The following is a 17,941-nucleotide window of genomic DNA, read 5'->3' as shown; positions in this document are numbered from 1 at the left end:
AGGTCGATCGACTTCATTAACGCGTCCCGTGGCAAATATTGACTCTGGAAACTGGGGTACGAGGTGCACGCGTGTACACGAGGCTGCCCTGTGCCCTCTCCACCTCTGGTCTCTCTCTCTCTCTCTCTCTCTCTCTCTCTCTCTCTCTCGGCCCGCTATCCTCATGAGCAGATTATAGAGAGCCGAGGAGCTCCGTTGTTCAGGCTTCACAGGCATTTTTTGCATATCAATGGAAGAGCTGCGCTGCCGCGGCTGCCGGTCTGGTAGTCGCCGCGTTATCTGATGCTTCGTGCCCCGTGATAAGCGTCTCGGTTGCGGTGAAACTGCAATGGCCGCCGCTCGAGAACCGTGTCTAAGCCCGCTTGGGAACGGGAATTCGGTGCTCGGCTGGAATGTCCCGTGAGACGGGCACTCCGATCATCGGAAACGGTCGAATGATCTAACGAGGCTCTTTACACGCTCCCCGATAATGCGAGTCTTTCCCGAGCGAGTCCGACACGCGGTGGCAGCGCACGCCTTCTCGGTTTCATGAACGGATCGAATTCCTATCGTCGAATTGGAAACGCCACGAGCCCGTTGCCGTAACACGAACCACTCTATCCCCGGCCGGTCGAGGCGCATGAATATTCAGAGAGCGCTATTAATCACCGGGGGGGGGGGAGGGTTCTTATCGAAATCCGATTAGGGAAACCAGAAACGATTGTGAGCGTGTGTTCCTCGAAATAATCGATCGGGGGGGGGGGGAAGAGAGACGAGAGGGGGACACATCTGAACGGCCACACGAGTTAAAAGATTCCGATTAGCGGTGAAACCGCGGCGGAAACGGCGGCAACCGATTTCACGGATCGGAGGACAGTTTAGGGCAGAGAAATCGATCTCTCGCCGCGGCGGTGCAGCCGAGATGCAGCCTTGGCCCGAATTAACCTTCGTGGGATAGCATCCGATATCAGTCTCCTTTAGCCGCACGTCTAACCCGATCCTTTGTAAAATCAATAGGCTCGGCTACTTAAATGGTACCGTTCGCTGGTTATAGTCACCGGTCGCGAGATCGGCTACGGCCCCGCGGATACGGTTACGAAGGTTGAATCGATGCGCTCCGTGATTTACTGTTAATCGCGAGACCACTCTTAATCAACGTCGACCCGCGTGCCGCGCCGCGCCGCTCGCCAACCCGGTCTCGAACATACGCGTTCCGCCGGGGTTTCCGACCATGTGCATCGATGGAAACAACGTCCCGATATTAGCTCTCCGCGCCCCGTTTTTACGCCGATTAACCTTTCCTACGGCCGCGTCCTTTCCGGCCAGAACCTCCCGCTCGATTCTCACGCGACCGAACCCTCGCTTTTAGGTGAATTTTCACGATTCCGCACCGGTGTACGACTAGCCGAGCACTGTTTTCGTCGACTGCACCCTCCGACATTTTTTCGCGACGATTTCCTGGGAAAGATTACCGTGCGAATATTTTTAACGTTGTTTCGCTTGATTTCATTGTCACGTTCGTGTTATTCTCGAATAGGTGCCACGATGATTTACTAGACATTGTTAACGATGATCACGATTCGGTTTTAGTGTGTTGGGACCGTGATTTTTGGTTCTGGAGATTTTTTTGAGATTGGTTATGTCTGTTCAATGTTGTGTTAATATTATGAGGATAAATGTCTCGACGTATTGGCGAAACCATGTACTTTTGAAAAGTCGTTGAGAAATAGTAATTTATTTTCTTCCTTCAAAGTTCTCCAAACTTTATTATACGATCTTGTTTTTTGAAGAAAATCTTTTCAATATCATCACTAAACCTACCACAGTCAAAATGACCGGTTCTCTGTTTCACAATTATTGAAATTATAGAAACGTTTTCGTAGGAAATTACTGAATTGACTTCTTTATTTAAGCACACGTTATAATGAAAATAGTACTAAATGTAAATAAATTCAATCTTCTCCCTCCTACAAGTCGTTTCACTTTTATATGTTTTGTGCTTGGTAGGTTCAGTGTTGTCAAAAAATCCACTTCCACAAAGAATTAAGCATACATTCTTTGTAATTATAAATTTTTCTGCGACCAATTTTCTGTTAGGATTGCTTAGTAAATTCTACCTTTGAGAATAGAAACTAGAAAGTCTACAATAAACTGCACTCGAAGAGAAAATGAATAAATTGTTTAAAAAATAATCTGCAACTGTTCACCCGTTTATGGAATATTCCATAACGTAAAGTACAGTGAAAAAAAAATTCTAACAAAACTTCCCCGACGAAAAACAAATTGGAGTCACTGTAGTATAGTTTCACGAGCACCGTCTATGCGAGCGTTGAAGTCTCCACCGAAGCAAACGAGAAGTTCCTCGAAAATCTGTAGAAAAGACGGCTGTGTCATTGTACGGAGGTCGGTTGGTCGGAAAGGGAGTCGGACGAAGGTGAAAGAAGGAGTGTAGATACCTGTTGTCCGGTTCTTCGGAGGGAAAAGAGGATGGTCCGTGGCCTCATAAGCAAGCGGAATGAAAGAAAGAGCGGGCGTCAAACAACTGTGTCGAGAAAAAAGTTGGAAACCCTAACGAACTTGCGGTCTCTTTCGTCTCTGTTGTGTTGGCTTCTCTTCTGTCTCCGTCCCCGTCAGATCGTTTCCTTTTCAAGAACAATCGCGAGGGAACGATTAGAAGGGCTCGCGCTCAATCGCGACATAATTATACTCGCTTTAAATTCTCGTTAAGGCGTTAATGGCGCCTCAACACGAGGATCTATATGCGGTGGCTGGCACCCTCGCACGGTACATTGAACTCCGTATTTAACGGCATTGGTTGCGAGGCAGGTTTTTAAATCGACGTTCGAAAGCGATCGAAACTGGAGCAAGCGTGAATCATTTCGAGAGAAAGAAATGATCGAGCTGCGGTTCTTTGTGCAGCGATTTATCAGAGATCTCGTTGGAGTAAATTGGACGCGACAGTAATCGGTGAGGACGACGTCTGACCGGGTGTCTTCCGCTTCGATGATCTTTGAATATATTAAATTACAAAAGAACAGTTTAATTCTTGTCTTTGTTCAGCTATATTTTAAGTTTCCGAGCCTCTCTTATGCTTCGCTATATTTGTTCGTATTTATTTCGTTTTTCCTGTTCAAGTCTAATTACAATCGTTACCACTATAAACGCTTTTATCGTTTCAAAAGGATCTCCGAGCTGTCACGCGTCCTAACGACCACGTATAATTAATATTCGTACCGTTCGCTCGTGCGAACGTCACTACTACAGACGACCCGTTTTATCAGATCGCCGATGGTCTAATTTCATTCCCGTTTACCGGAGAAAAGCCGTTTCCCCGACACCGCCCTCCGTCAGATGGTGGTTTTTCCGTAGATAGCGTTGATTTACGGTTCCCTTGTTCGGGACGGACCCTAGAACAGAAAAAGACACTTGGCCACGTCCGGAAAGGGCTTAATGGTCTGTCGGAGCCTCGGGCGGACGACATTAATTTATTAATTGGCCACGACGCGACGGGGGGAAAAACAAAGGGGAAACGGGTCGCAGCCTGGACAAATCTGTTCCCGGAGTTAACGATCGAGACGAGAGGTCGGATACGGCGGCGAGAAACGAACGGAATCGATCGGGTTCCGATGCTCTCGGATGCCTGAAGCATTACTACACGCCGGTGAACCGTGTCAGGGGCGATAATGGCCGTAAAAAAAAAAAAGAAAAATAAAAAGACGAGGAATAATTTTTCAAGCTCTACCCATTCCCGGTAATCCAAATAGCATTCGAACATCCGTAAGATATTGTGGGAGGAATAAAAATCGAAGCGAACACCGGGAAACCGGTTCGTCACTCCCCCTCCGCGTCGCTCCACCCGCGCCAAGAGACCGCTCCGCTCCGTCTCCTTTATCTTTCCAAGGATGAGCCGGACTAAACTGACGCATCCGCTATCCGTCTCGAATAACATAATTTCTATAATTGCAGATGAACCAACAGTGCAAGGTCTGCGGCGAGCCGGCGGCTGGTTTTCATTTCGGAGCGTTCACGTGCGAGGGCTGCAAGGTAAGGAATCCGTTTAATCGTCCCTTGGATACGTAGCACTTGACCCCTTTAACCGCTGCGATTTTTTTTACGGCGCCTGAAGGTGTGTGTGTATGAGGAGAAAAAGGAAAGAGAACGTTTCGTCCTGGGCCTGCTAGAGGACTCGTCGGTGAAGACTATCTAGCAGACCCTGCCATAGATGCCGGGATATCGGGAAGCGGTTAAGGACGATAAAAAGAAATGTCCCAGAAATGTACGTCCTTGAAGGGACCGATTCCCGAGACAATTAGAAGTAACTTTTTCCTTTGCAAAAATCTTCTCCGCGGATTTGTTAAGGAGTTATTAACCGAAAACACGAACCAATCAGATTGCGAGTAGGATTACGGCTCCGCAACAGGTCCCGCTGAGCGTGGCGTTCGCATTGGCCGAGCCGGAAACCGTCCACTGTAGCCGCGCCCTGATTGGTCCCTGTTTTTCGTTAATAACTCCTTAACGAAGCCGCGGAGAACATTTTTGTAAAGGAGAAAGTTACTTCAAATGACTTCAAGGATCACACGGGTCAAGAAAATACAACATTTTTGGGGTACCTTGGGGTGACAAATTAGGTGATAGCAAAATCTGCAGTGTAATGAGTCGGATTCGCGACGGAGATTTCAAACATTTTCTTAAATTCAAGTTAAATTGTATTTCCCTTTTAGGAATATTGAAGTTCTAAAGTAAATGTATACGAGACACGAAGACAATGAACATGGACCTTCTGTTTCTATTAGCGAAAATATTAAAGGCAAAGAAGTTGCAGTCGTTGTATCCACGAAGTAAATAATACTGCACAGAGTTATGGAAAGCTTAGTATACCTTAACACTAGCTTTGCGGAGCACTTAAAGTGAGTATTTAACATTACTACTTTATAAGTAAGTTATCAGCCAATTTTTAAGTAATATGTACCTAAAGAAATAAATTTGATGATTAATTCCGCGCGGAACGACGGATTTTCACGATCCCAATAAAGTCGTAAATTGAAAATATCAGAGCCCGTAAACCTAGTGTTAAAATTGCACTGTACAATAACAATTACCAATGGAACCGATTTCCTCAGACTCAACTGAGCAGTAACGATGACTTCATCAAGATCCGCAACGTTTTCCGCGTACGGCGTTCCTCAACAAGAAAATCGTTTTCGTGTTTGACAGGATATTCCGTTCCGCATTGCTACGCGCGACAACTACAAGATAGCGTCGCCAGACCCGTTCGCGTAAATCATGTATCAACGAATTAATTAAGGCCGTGTGTTGCGCGCGTGTAGTTCCCCTTTCCCGCGACGACCACGCTGCTTTTTACACGCGTTGAAATCACCGGCCGAAACTCGGAGGCGATCGCGATCCACGTGCGAGAGCTCGCCGCAGTCCGAAACGAATCCGCGTTGTCTGCTCCGGTTTGAAGGAAAGAGAAAGATAGAGAGAGAGAGAAGAGAAGAGAGAGAGAGAGGGGGTTAATAAGCCATGACGAATCGCGAACAGAAACGACCGGCACGTACAATCGATGAAGAAGGCGAGGAAGTCCGGTCTTGATGGACTGACGAGCGGAGCGTGCAAGGAAAAAAGCTCGCCCGATGCGAATCCGTAAGTGGATGGAAAAATCGAGCGAGACGGATCGATCGTCACGGATCGTCCTCCCGCAGGGATGGATTCGTTGCCGATGCGATCGAGTTGAAAATCGGGAGAAACCTGATTTGGAAGTTCCATCTGCGATGCGGGGATCATTAACAGATAATTTGTACAAATTCTGCAGCCCTCCTTCGCATTGAATCATCGAGAATTACAGACCGATCGATCGTCTCGGATCCGCGAGCTGAAAATCGGGTGAAAGCTGACGCGGAAGTTTCATCTTCTAGATCATTGACAGACAATTACTCAAATTCTACAGTTCTGGTAAAATCGCTTCTTCAGTTTAAAAGTAACACACATGTTGTCTTACAAAAATGGGGAGATTGAATTTATTTGGATTTTGTGCGGTTAATCATTTCCAGAAAAAATCTGGAACCGGTCATTTTGACCGGCGGTGGAAGATTTAGTGTTAAACGAGCTCTTCATTGGATAAATTCACATCACCTAAATTCTATAAATCTGTAACTATAATGCAACAGTCTCGTATGTGAAGCTGATAGATCTCCCCAAATAAATTCTCACTCTCCCACGCCCACGCAAATGCCGCTTCGAGCAAGTTCACGTAATCTGTAGTTCTCTGAATCTCGAAGAAAACAACTCATTAAAACTGCGCGCGTTACCACAGATATCCTGAAGGATGTATGCGAGGCGGCTTGCGCGCGCGGAGCTAATAATTTTCGTTAAATAAATTCTCGGAGGGTTCGCGCATCGAAAACCGCCTATTCGCGTATGAAATAGGCATCCGACCGGGAAGTCTGGCATTTGTGGCGTTACGATCTGAAATTATGGCCCATATCTCGGCTCGAACAATGTTTCCCAAGACGCGTGCAAGTGCGCAGAGGCTCCGGTGTGCCCCGGGGAACCGTCCTTTCATCTTCGACGCCGGATTCGTAGCGTCGCGGCGATCGCGTGTGTTTCGCGGGGACAGCAAAGCGGGGACCGCGCTTTCATCGCGATGTCCTTCGCCGGTTCGCCGGTCGCGGGATCGATCGATAAGGACGCAAATAATATTCAATCGGCGGGCTTTCCGCGGGCCGCACGCGAGCTCTTGGCGGAACGCGTACACAACTCGGTCCCGACAGGACGATCCCCGAGTCTCGTTAGGCCGCGTTTAGTTGGCCGAAGGGTGTTGACCCTTGCTCTCGTCTCTCGTCCCACTAATGTGGTACACCGTGGAATATCGGTACCGCATACTAAGTGACCCATCCGATAGTAATTGGACCTCATTAAGGCAACAACGGGGCCCACGGGGCTGTCTCTGTTCTGCCGCGTGCGTTCGTTCATTCCTTCGTTCGTTCGTTCGTTCGGTTTCTCGGAGAGACCGAGCCGCCAGATAACGCGTTTTAGGTAAATTAGACTCTCTCTTTGTGGACTAGGATCGGCTCCGGGGAAAATACGGCCGCGGGTCTACGCCATACAGATTTATGTCCGTATATCTTCGCTGCCTTCGAAGGCATCCTCCTCCGAGACCGGATTTTCTATCGTCCTCCAAAGCCCCCGCGCCTTTTCCCGTCGTTGCCCCACTGTTCTGAGTACCTTGGACGATAAGGGACCGTACTCGTGAGTTTATTAAGGTCGGGGGGGAGACAGAACGTCGATTTAAACCGGATGATTTGTAACGGAGCTCCTCCGAACGCACGGAGTGGTGAAAGTGCTCAAAACTTCTTCGAAAGCGATCTAAACGATCTAGAAACAGTTTTTTTCCATCCGTTGGTGGTTACCAAAGATTTCAATGTACCGTAAGAAAATTGCTAGAAAATGCTGTTACAATTTTTCTGTCGGTAATCGCAGATCCAGAAAGGATTCACATTTTATTATTCTTCATTCATATCGAGTACAAAATAAATCTATCAAAAATAATGATGCAATTACACACGGAGATTGTAGTCCCCACTTTTCCGAGCTGGATGTGATATTAAATTTTTAAATATACAACCCGTGAGCCATATCAAAGTCTGAAGTAACCTCCGTTACCTCCGTACCTGCGAACGTTGTTATTTGCTCCTTAGGTATGCCTGGTTTAGAACGTATATGCATTTAATACATTTTTAGAATCTTAGAAAGTCATTAAAAGTCATTTGAGTAGAATTTCATTCTTGTTTGCATCACTCCGCAGCAATCGAACTACCAGCACGGAGAGCAACATTCTTCGCCGAGTCTAGTTCCACTGAAGTAGAAAAATTCGTGTAGGTACATAGTTCATGATAATTACCCGTTGGTTACACAAGGTTCACCCTGGTTCACCGAGCTAATGCCTGTCGGAGCGGTCCTCCGGATAAGGTGTTCCGTTCAATAAGCGGAGGAGCGAAGCGGATTTTTTGAGGCGTTCGTCAGGGATCTGTGCTGGTGCGTGTCGGTGTGGGATGAGAGATCGGTCGCCGGGTCGAGCGGCTTTAATTCTCACCTCTGGACTTTCGTGCGGCTCTCGATATCAAGACCCGATGCGATGGCGCCGTTATATATCCCGCGATAACATCGAAACGCCGTGAGAGCAACGTACCGGGCCCTCTCAGGGCCCCGCGAGCACATAGTTACGCCGCGGAGCGACGTGTACACGGCCACGGAGATGATAATATTAATTCCCGTGGCCAGCCGTATCGTCTTTCATCCGATCCCGTCGCGTCGCGGCGATCCCCGATCATTAATTAAACATTCAATTCGTATGAGAAATTTTGCGTTACGCTCCGCACCGTTTCAGCTCGCCAGGCGTGCTGCTGCTTGATCGATGCAGGATCAGGGGCGGGAAAAAGGTCCCGGGAACATCTCGGCAGAACAGTTCGCCGCTTCGGGTCTCGCTAACGGTTCGTCGTTCTCGCAAAAATCGTTTGCTCGACCGTGCGATGATGTAATTGGACGCGCGAGCGAACGGGCGCGTTTCTATGCCGATGAACGAGAGGAAGAGGGAAAGAGAGAGAGATCGTGCCAGGGGAAAGAGTGTTGTTCGGAAAGTGAGAAGAATGCTAGGAGTTATGATACCAGTCGAAAGAATCCCGTGTAAGCGGTTCCCTGAGTTTTACTGCGACTCGATTCGGTCCTCGGACCGGAGACTCGATTCTCACGGACGCTCCTCGCCGTTCGAAGATGGTCCGGCGCGCAGCAGACGTTCGGGAAATATTCGAAATAATTCAACCGGGCCGTGCATTACGGGAGCGGGCCGAGAGGCCGAGGACGCTCATTAGCATACTAACGACTGCCTCGAATTCCCCGCGTAACATTCAGGAGGAGCCATCCCGCTCTGCCCACCCTCCCCACCCCCTGTCCTTCCTGTCCCCCTTTGTCGTTCGAACTTCATTCCATTTCTGGCGACACCGCGTTCCTTGGAAACCTGTCTTCAATCTCGACTCGATTGACAATCCCCGGAATTCGCGAAATGCTAAACGCTGTTTTCCCGTTGAAAATCCGGCACTGTGAAGTCTCACTCTGCGCCAGTCGGTCTGGCGAATTCCCGCCACGTGGCCGAATAATTTTATTCCGAAAAATCCGCGCGCAGAAAAGTTGTTCTCGTTCGTGTCACGGTCGCTGACAAATGGCTTTAGTAAAAGTGCGTACTGAATGTGTTATATAATAAAATTATTTCCTAATGATAAGATGTAGATTGACTCAATACTGATTTAGTGAACAGAATGCATTTCCAATAGAAAAAATAATGGCACCTCTGAAAGAAACATGATCCTACGAATGTAGTACTCTTTGTCCCATGACATTTCTCTGTAGCTGGACAGAAACTTTGTGATGACGTGTCGCTGATATTCGAAGCAACTTTGGGCAACTTTGAGCCAGCATTCTGGCAATTGAAACCCCGAGTCTTAGGTTGATCAACATTTCGGGCGCAGCCGGTCGCGCAGGCTCTTTTTGCAAACTAGTTCCCGTGGTCCAAAAATAGAAGTCTAACACTAGCATGTAGGAATCCAGGCCCTCCACCCTCTTTTACGATTCCTCTTCTAGCAGCGGTTGAATTCCAGCGGCCGCTAGGTGGCAAAATGAGCGAAAAAAAGGCGGGAATGGTCGCTCGAAGGCCGATCGAAGAGATCCAACGTTGGATCCTGCTGCGCCTGACGTATGAATATTAACGTGACCCGGGCTCTGCCGCCCCCCCCCCCCCCTTCTCCGTTGCACCAATTTGCAAGGCTCGACGCGCTCGTTATGCGAACTGGTCGTCTCAAAAGGAGCAAGGGGGAGCGAGGATTTCGTGGATTCGCGGCGCGTTGCGATGCAAATGGCCCCGCCGAGGACCATTGTCTTCCGCGAGGCGATTATGCGCGACCGACATCGCGAACATTTTTCGGGGACCGGCATGATTCACGGGGCGAGTTATTCATCGCGCGAAAATGATGTCAAACGAATCGAGGACACGGTGGTGAAGAAAGAAAGCAACCCGGGTCTCCTCGAATTTCGCGCCTCCTCGACCCGGTCTTGTCTCGCGGGGAACAGCCTCAGCATGGAATCCGGGCTACTTCCGGCGGGCGAATCTGAAAAGGCACTTAGCCCCGATGGAAGTGTCGGGTTTTCCGGTCCGGTGCCGTTGCATCAGGAGCTGGAAGTGCAGCTCCGAGCTTGTCGGAAGTGCTGGGGCGCACGTGCCGGAAAAGTTGGAACACGCTCGCTCAGGAACAATTGGCTTTGTCCGCGATAGGAGCTGCTAACACTGTTTCCTCCGATAAGACGCCGATTTTCTGGTCGAACTGCGCGCGGGAAAGCGTGAAGATAAATAATACACGCGGTAATTGTGCTCGGTTCTGTGAGGATTCCTTAATGGATACAAGGCACGTCCTTTTCATTTCTCCTGAAAGAACATGTGGCTCCCGAGAATTTGTATACATCGTGATACACTTTGTGTCCCTATATTAACGCTACCAGTGTTCGTCTCAGACGGCGGCTTTACAGCTCCAACACCCTGGAAAAAGATACTGTCTCGGTGAAGTCATAAAATATCCTGAATAACACGGGTCACGGATTTAAGTAACCGCCTGCATAAAATTAATTTCATTTTGTTACATGAAATCGCGACATTCGTTGAAATGATTCAGAAAAACGACGGTTCGAAATGTCGTCTACAGCGTTCCCGGCGCGTACAAATGATGCTCCAAATGAGGACGCGTAAAAACTGTCTCGGCGCACTAAGGAAATATGGAAGTAACGATTGAGATAGTAATTCTGAAAGATAGAGGTGAAGCATTTTCCATATTAAACCGTTGAGATTTTGGACGGTGCGAGCGCAATTGCAATTGCTTGGCGGCTAAGAGGCTCGATGAGTGGAACTTCCTCGAAGACGATCGAAGCACGCAGGTGTAATCGGCCATTTTGTGATGGCAGTGGCGCTGGCTCTCGTCGATCGTTATGTCAGAAGTGGGAAGCCGCGGAATATCGATGTATATTACCGGAGCACTTTACGCAACGCGTCGAAGCACGCGTCCGCGCATCGAGAACGCTTGTTCCGTCGAGCTGGACAAAGGTGCGCTCGCGAGACGCACAATGCCACGGGGACCACGGCGAGGAGGAAGAGGAGAGAGAGAGAGAGAGAGACGCACAGACGCTCGAAGACCGTTTTAGAGAAACCGTTTAGGCCGATTTCCACAAACGGCCGGACGATTTCGCGAGCGTCGATTACCGTTTCCCGTCACGATCGACAGATTAGTCGACCGGTTCGTTTTTTGCCGCGGCGCTTTATTGGCTTCGCTGGGAGTGTCCAGTCCGACTCGCGGCAGAATATATCGACTACGGAGAGTCCCTTAGACAGAACTGTCACGTCCCGTATTTTATACGAGCCACCGCACCGCGGCGAGCGTGCGCTCGCGCGAGCACTGCACGGCACGGAATCGGTCTCCTTTCGTTACGCTGGCGAACTCGTCGCAAATCGTAACGATTCCGCGGGCAACACACGCGAGAGGCAACGGCGCGGTTACGCAAAACCTGGAACGCCGGCGACTTTCGACGAACCGCGGCGAACCCATTGCAATTGTATCGTCGACGACTGCGGAGCGGTTTGCGAAACCGCCGGTGGCCTCGCGGACGGACGTAAATGAATTGCCGGCGACGACGCGTCTCCAACGTCCAGCCTTTTCGTTTTCGTCTCGTTCGATTACTCTTACTCCTCCAGCCACTGCGGTGCACGGTTAAATTTACATCGGTTCAGCGGTTCGACTCTCGCGGGCAAGATATCTCCTCCGAGAACCAACTCCGAGAGAAACACAATGTCCGCAGCATCGGTGTTCCAGATGATAATTTCGTAAAGGATTATTTAACAACACACAATATTATTTTAAATAAAAACGCGGTGAAATCATTGATACTTTGTCGATGCTACAGCGCGAAACGTTTCTCTTAAAATCACTAATATTACTTTACTAAATTGAAACTGTCAGCTTGATAAAGCCATCACGAGTGAATACGAGTGATTGCTGAAGATAATTTTATTTTTCCGATCTTGTTACGCGAAACGTTTCCTCGTTGTTAGTCCGGAATTTGGTATTCTGGCGCGGTTTCTCAAACGCGCTGGAAGTTCGGAATTCCTGGCTGACATTGGCTGTCTATCACGATCTGAAATCACCGGACTCGCGATAATAGCGCTTTCCTGATCTCGTTGCGTGGAACGTAGACACATTATTAGTCCGGGATTTGAAATTCTCAACTGGGTTCTCGAACATGTTGCAATTCTGGAACTGTTCTCCAACATTGCCTGTCTATCGCGAATTGAAATCACTGGAGCAGGGTTTACGTTTCTATAATGACTTTGTCGCAAGTTTGATCCAATATTATCGTTCACATTCATGTCGTCGCGTGTGGTAAAAGTTGGGAGTTTTTCTATAAACGTCTTTATAAATTGAACAGATTAACGGCGCGAATGTGTTAAACGCGGTGCAAGTTTCTACTGTGTTTAACACGTTTCTATTTGTCGAGCAGAGTCGACGATTTCGAATCGAGATTTAAGTTTACACACGGTACTTCTAATTTTAGAATTTTGTAGCTGTTCAGAAAAATCCATTCGTTCCTCGGAATTGTTTGCAATTATTTGAAAGATTTCTCAATCATTCGCTTCACTTCAGTCAAGAAAAAATAATATTGTAACCTCATTAATACCTTGATTTTTATAAAATTGTATCAGTAGCGCAGTTTTTAACTCTGGAGGAAAGGTAATTAAAGTAGCTTATAAATTTCTTATGAAAATTACAAGAGTACATTTAATAGTATTCAATGAGGAATTTGTGTAGAAAGTTTGTCAAATAAAAAATGGTAAAATGGATCAATCTGATCTGAACGCTATTAGAGTGGATAGACAATTTTCCTCTTATCACTACTGAACAATAAATATAAAATCTGTTCTTTATGCTACTAGAGTGAAGTGTGCGCAATAAGGGCGACCCTTTTAGAGTGAGTATGCATTTGGAGCAAAAACGATCGGCAGTTTCGTGGGAAAAGTGATAGCCAGTGCCATTTATTTCCCCGATTAGTCGCGAGAAAAAATGGCGAAGCGTTTTTCGAAAGGGAACAGCAAGTTCGACGCACGGCGGTCGGTTCGTTCCGCGACATCCGGCACGGTGGATCGCAGGCTCCGTTTATCGCGAGGATCTATTTGCAGCGGCGGTATTTAAATGGCCGGCAATTAGGCGACGTAATCGCAGCAGTTAAGGAGCGAGTCGCGCCGACGAAGTTGCCAACCGAATCGCCTGCGGATTGCGGCCGAGCGTAGAAAAGGAAGCCGCGGAAAAGAGCAGAGTCGATGGTGGCGGAGGAGGATGAGGCTGAAGACTGGCTGAGGAGGAGGAGGAGGAGGCGGAAGAGCGCGCCGCTGGAATCGCTCTCGGATTCTCCGCGTGTGTTAACACGCGCCACCTTATTGCCTGCCTAACGTCGGCTTTATGAGAGAGCTAATTGTGCCGGCCGGCCAGCCGCGGAGATATCGCGCGGAGATTGCCTCTATAATCGAGTTTACGGCGATGTTCGAGGCGAGCGCGCCACGGCTAAAAGCCCAAGTACTCCGATCCCGCGAGCGTAAACGTAAGCGGGCAAAGAGCGGGCACCGAGTTTCCGTGTCACCTGCGTTCGACTTCGCCGCGAGCCGGCAGGTTCGAGAGGTCGCCGCGGCGGCTGCACCGGTGCACCGGCCGTGCATCTTCCGCCGGCATTTCGGTGCCGACACCGCTGAGATATTTCCTGACGATTGCCCCTGCCTGAACTGGGAACTAGGCGAGCGCGAAATGTTCGGCGGTTTTCAGTCGTGCCTTCCATTCCCTGCTTCGCTCTTCCCGCACGCTCGCAAATAAATCCTCCATCGGCTTCTTCTCGTGCCTGCGAGTCTACACGGCGTGCGAAATTTTAGGCATCCTTGCGCTCCGATCTTCTTCCCCTAAAAGATCGCCCTTATGCTTCTAGTCTTGGTTGTAAACTCGAATTTTTGGTGGACGTACCTGTCATACTAGAATTTATTGCTCGCATTTCTTGATACCTTCAAACCCTTCGCGGACAAGAATGATTTCTACTGAACTTTTTGATGAATTTATCTATTTTCTCTGCGAAACGTGTAAGAATTAAATGAAGGAATAAATTCTGTATTTCATAAAAATTTGTGTGGTATTATTTGAGAATTCGGAGAATTCGCGTGAAGATGTATGTGCTGGATCATGCTTTAACGCGTTCACTGCCATGTCACCCGTATGTGAGTGACGGAATTATTTGCCCAGGTTTCGAAATGAATTTTTACGTTAATGTATTCATTGTACAAAATTTGATTAGGATCTGTAAAATGCAAGAAAGTTTTTAGAATTTGTGTGGTTTCTAGTTTGCCAGTCAAAGTGTTAAAGGAAAACCACGCACTTGTTCCCAAACGAAGTCCATCAGTTTGTGAAACGTTGGGAGACAATTACAGAAAATGTTGACGACCACATAATTGATTAGTAGACCTGGTATTTATAAAATGAAAATTCGCGTAACGTGTGTTTAATTTTCGAGACGGGCACGAACTTCTGCAGTCATCTACATAGCGGAATCGAAACACTTTACATCTTGAGCGGCTCGGTCTCGATTTCGCAAGAGCAGAATAGAATGCAGGTTACGAGAGTCGAATAAAAACGTCGGACAAATTCCTCGGCGACGCTTCCCATGGAACATTTGCCATGGCGAGGTTGTGCCTGGCCGACGTCTAGCCCGGAGGAGCGTAAAACGTGACGGAGGGGAGGAAACCGCGGACCACAATGCCTCGCTCGTATAAAGCCGCGATTTACGAGCGGGCAGGGTGCCCAGCGCGGAAACGCGCGACAGCGAGCACCTTGCTCGTATGTGGGCCAAATCGCGGCACCGCGACGTCCGCTTTACGCTCCGTTTTACGAGCCAATAAATCGCGATCTATCGATCCCGACGCCGCGGCCCGAACCGGCCCGCTCCGGCCTGCGCGAGCTAGGTGCACCCTTTTCTCCTGAACTGAACGGATCCACCGGCGAAACCGTAACATCCGTGACATAATTTAACGCGCGAGCATAATTTACTGCTGTTTCTCGAATTAGGATCGGTCGCCCCCTCGCGGACGACCTGGAATCCCGTTAACGGAACCTCCGATCGCTGTCGGAAACATTAGACTTTGGAACAAAGTTCTTGCCATTATTATCCTGCAATTAGTTTCCGCTAACCGCAACGCGTTTAACCAGTTGGCTGTTTTTGACGAGTATACACGTCATGAAGAAATGGCAATATTTTGTGTCATGACTAGTATACTCGTCCAAACAGCTATACGGTTTATTTTTACGACTCAATTTAGGTACACATTTTTCAAAGAGGTCGAAACAGTTAACTGGTTAATTTCTCGTGTTTGGCCATGATTCACTGTAGAATCTCGAGCGAATTGGAACGACCAAATAGAAACGCCTCAAGAAACCGTCGTATGTATAATTGACCTGTACAATTGAGACCACTTGTATAATTGAAATTACCATTCGATTCGCGTTCCCCGATCGATACAAAATTTTTTTCCTCGCGCATCGCGAACGCGCGTTCCTACCGTGTATAGGTTAGCAAGAAAGAGCACTTTGGTATCGTTTACAGACCAACGTTTTACTAATAGACTGCAGCTCTTGAACGAGGAATATAATAAAATGTTCAACAGTCACTAATGAAGCCGGTACTTAATTTTTACCAAATTATTAAATTACTGGGGGTGGCTTGGTGGTTCACAACAAAAATTGTTGCTGCCTTTTAAGGGATCTATTAAAGGATCTTTTAGACTATAGATTCTTAAAAATTATATAATGTTAATGTTGTTTAACACTAGGTTTACGGGACCCGTCAAAATGACGGGTTCTAATATTTTTAATTTACGATTATTGAGATTGCGAAGATCCATCTACGTGTAATTACTCAACGAACTTATTCCCTTAGGTATATATTATTTAAAGAATGGCTGAAAACTTGGACAGACACATTCTTCTTATTTTTATAAAGTAATGTAAAATACTCATTTTTAATGCTCCGTAAGCCTAGTGTCAAGAGAAAATAGAAGCATTGGACAAAAGCTGTAGCGAAAGGATATGGTCAAGATGGCCCAGTTCACGCCCGGAGCGATCATGTCCTCTTGCCACAGCGTCGGCGCCCTTGAGTGGAAGCGTTTAGCATTCAGAAGACGGTGGTTCCCCGTCGCAACCGTCGGACGGCGGCGGCGTCGCGACGTCTGAGCTCACGTCCGCGACCGATCTTTTCAGAACGATCGGGCTTGCGCAAACACCAGAGACACACACAGCGCCTTGACGCAACCAGGCGAATTCTCGCGAAACCGACCGCTCTTGGAATCATCCAGACCGCAACCAATTCTCGGGAAAAAGAGAGGCCCCGGGAGGTTATGAATGCGGAATTACGAGCCGCGCGTTTTCAAAGGAGATTCGTCGAAAATCGGCGCAAAAGCAGCACGCTGGAAACACAAGCGTCCGGCGTAATGAGTTGCGCGTGAAATCGGCCCAACATTTCGGCCGCTGAATATCTTAGCCAGGGGATTGCGTGGCACGTGCTCGCATTTGCATCGGCTGTCGACACTCCGGAAAATGAGGGATATTTCAGTTTTTCATCGTACGACTTTCCTTGCGAGACGTCCGTCTGGTTTTCTTCACCCATTGGCATCATTAGCGTACATATACGCTCAATTTTCTGAATTTATTTTTTCTTTTATGCTGAAATATAAAGTTTTTTTACTTGTAATAATTTTTGTACTTAGATATAATGAAAAAAAAGTTTGGTCACGAAGGCCTTCTTTTCATATTTCCTTATGATGCAAATGGGTTAGTCGTACATGACTTCACGGTTGCCCTTTAACGCTACCTTTACGGGACCCGTAAAAATAACGGGTTCTGATATTTTTAGTTTACAATTACCGAGATTGCAAAGATGCATCCATGAGAAATTATTCAACAAATTTATTTGTTTGGGTACGTGCTAGAAATGGGGTAGCTAAAAATTTCGATAGATAAGTTCTTGATATTTTTGTAAAATAATGTAGAATAGTGATTTTGAGTGGTCCGTAAACCTAGTGTTAATCATGCAAGATTTGCTGCACGAGTTATCTCGCTTGTATATCTGACGGTGTTAAGGTGCTCGAAGTATCACGGCCACACGCATGACCACGCGTTGAAGTCACCGGGCTCGATCAACTCTTAAGCAACCGGCAGTGTGTTATGCGTGGCGGCTACACGATCTACTTACAGCCTGAACTTTCATGAACCTAACAGTCTATTGTCTGCCGGGAGAAAATTGAACCCATAGGAAATGGACTGAACTCTCCGCGGACTTCGTATTTTACATGTACATTTTGCTACAATACGCCGCCCTTCGAAACTGCCGTATGACTAATGGGATTGACAGTTTCGAGATAAGACTTAGCAGTCTACCGTGTCTGATTGCGTTATCTGTGTCATTTCTGAGTTGATAGAGCCTGTTATCCTTAACCACATTAAACCTCATTCGTATCATTCTTTTTGGGAAGGCAACACAATGATACGATAAAATATTTCTAAGCAGTGTGTGCACTGAATGAAACTCCTGGCGATCTTAAATATTTATAAATATTTCTGGCGACTGTTTACGACAAGACTTTGTTAGCTAGTCTACCAACTTGAGATATTTAACTTCACGATTTCTCCGTGCAAATACCCATAAATAACAAAATTGTTTAAATGTTATGGGTGGACTTACCTGACTCTTAAATATTAAATTACAAGTAAACTATATGTTACACAAAAAGTTGTTCTATACAAAAGTTGTAGCTAAACAAGCTACAGTTACGTGCCAGTAATTAGTTTTC

General features: G+C 47.3%; 1 protein-coding gene across 1 annotated transcript in view; it reads left to right on the top strand.

Annotated features, from left to right (window-relative positions):
* LOC143365396 (uncharacterized) overlaps positions 1–17,941 on the top strand; it is a 45,805-nt gene that overhangs the window by 10,348 nt on the left and 17,516 nt on the right. The window contains exon 2 of the mRNA XM_076805522.1: positions 3,946–4,023. Coding sequence (XP_076661637.1) covers positions 3,946–4,023 — 78 coding nt within the window. The remainder of the gene's footprint in view (positions 1–3,945; positions 4,024–17,941) is intronic.

The sequence above is a fragment of the Halictus rubicundus genome, chromosome 2 (genome assembly GCF_050948215.1).
Source record: "Halictus rubicundus isolate RS-2024b chromosome 2, iyHalRubi1_principal, whole genome shotgun sequence".
Lineage (NCBI taxonomy): Eukaryota > Metazoa > Arthropoda > Insecta > Hymenoptera > Halictidae > Halictus > Halictus rubicundus.
This window is presented reverse-complemented; position numbering and strand designations above follow the sequence as displayed.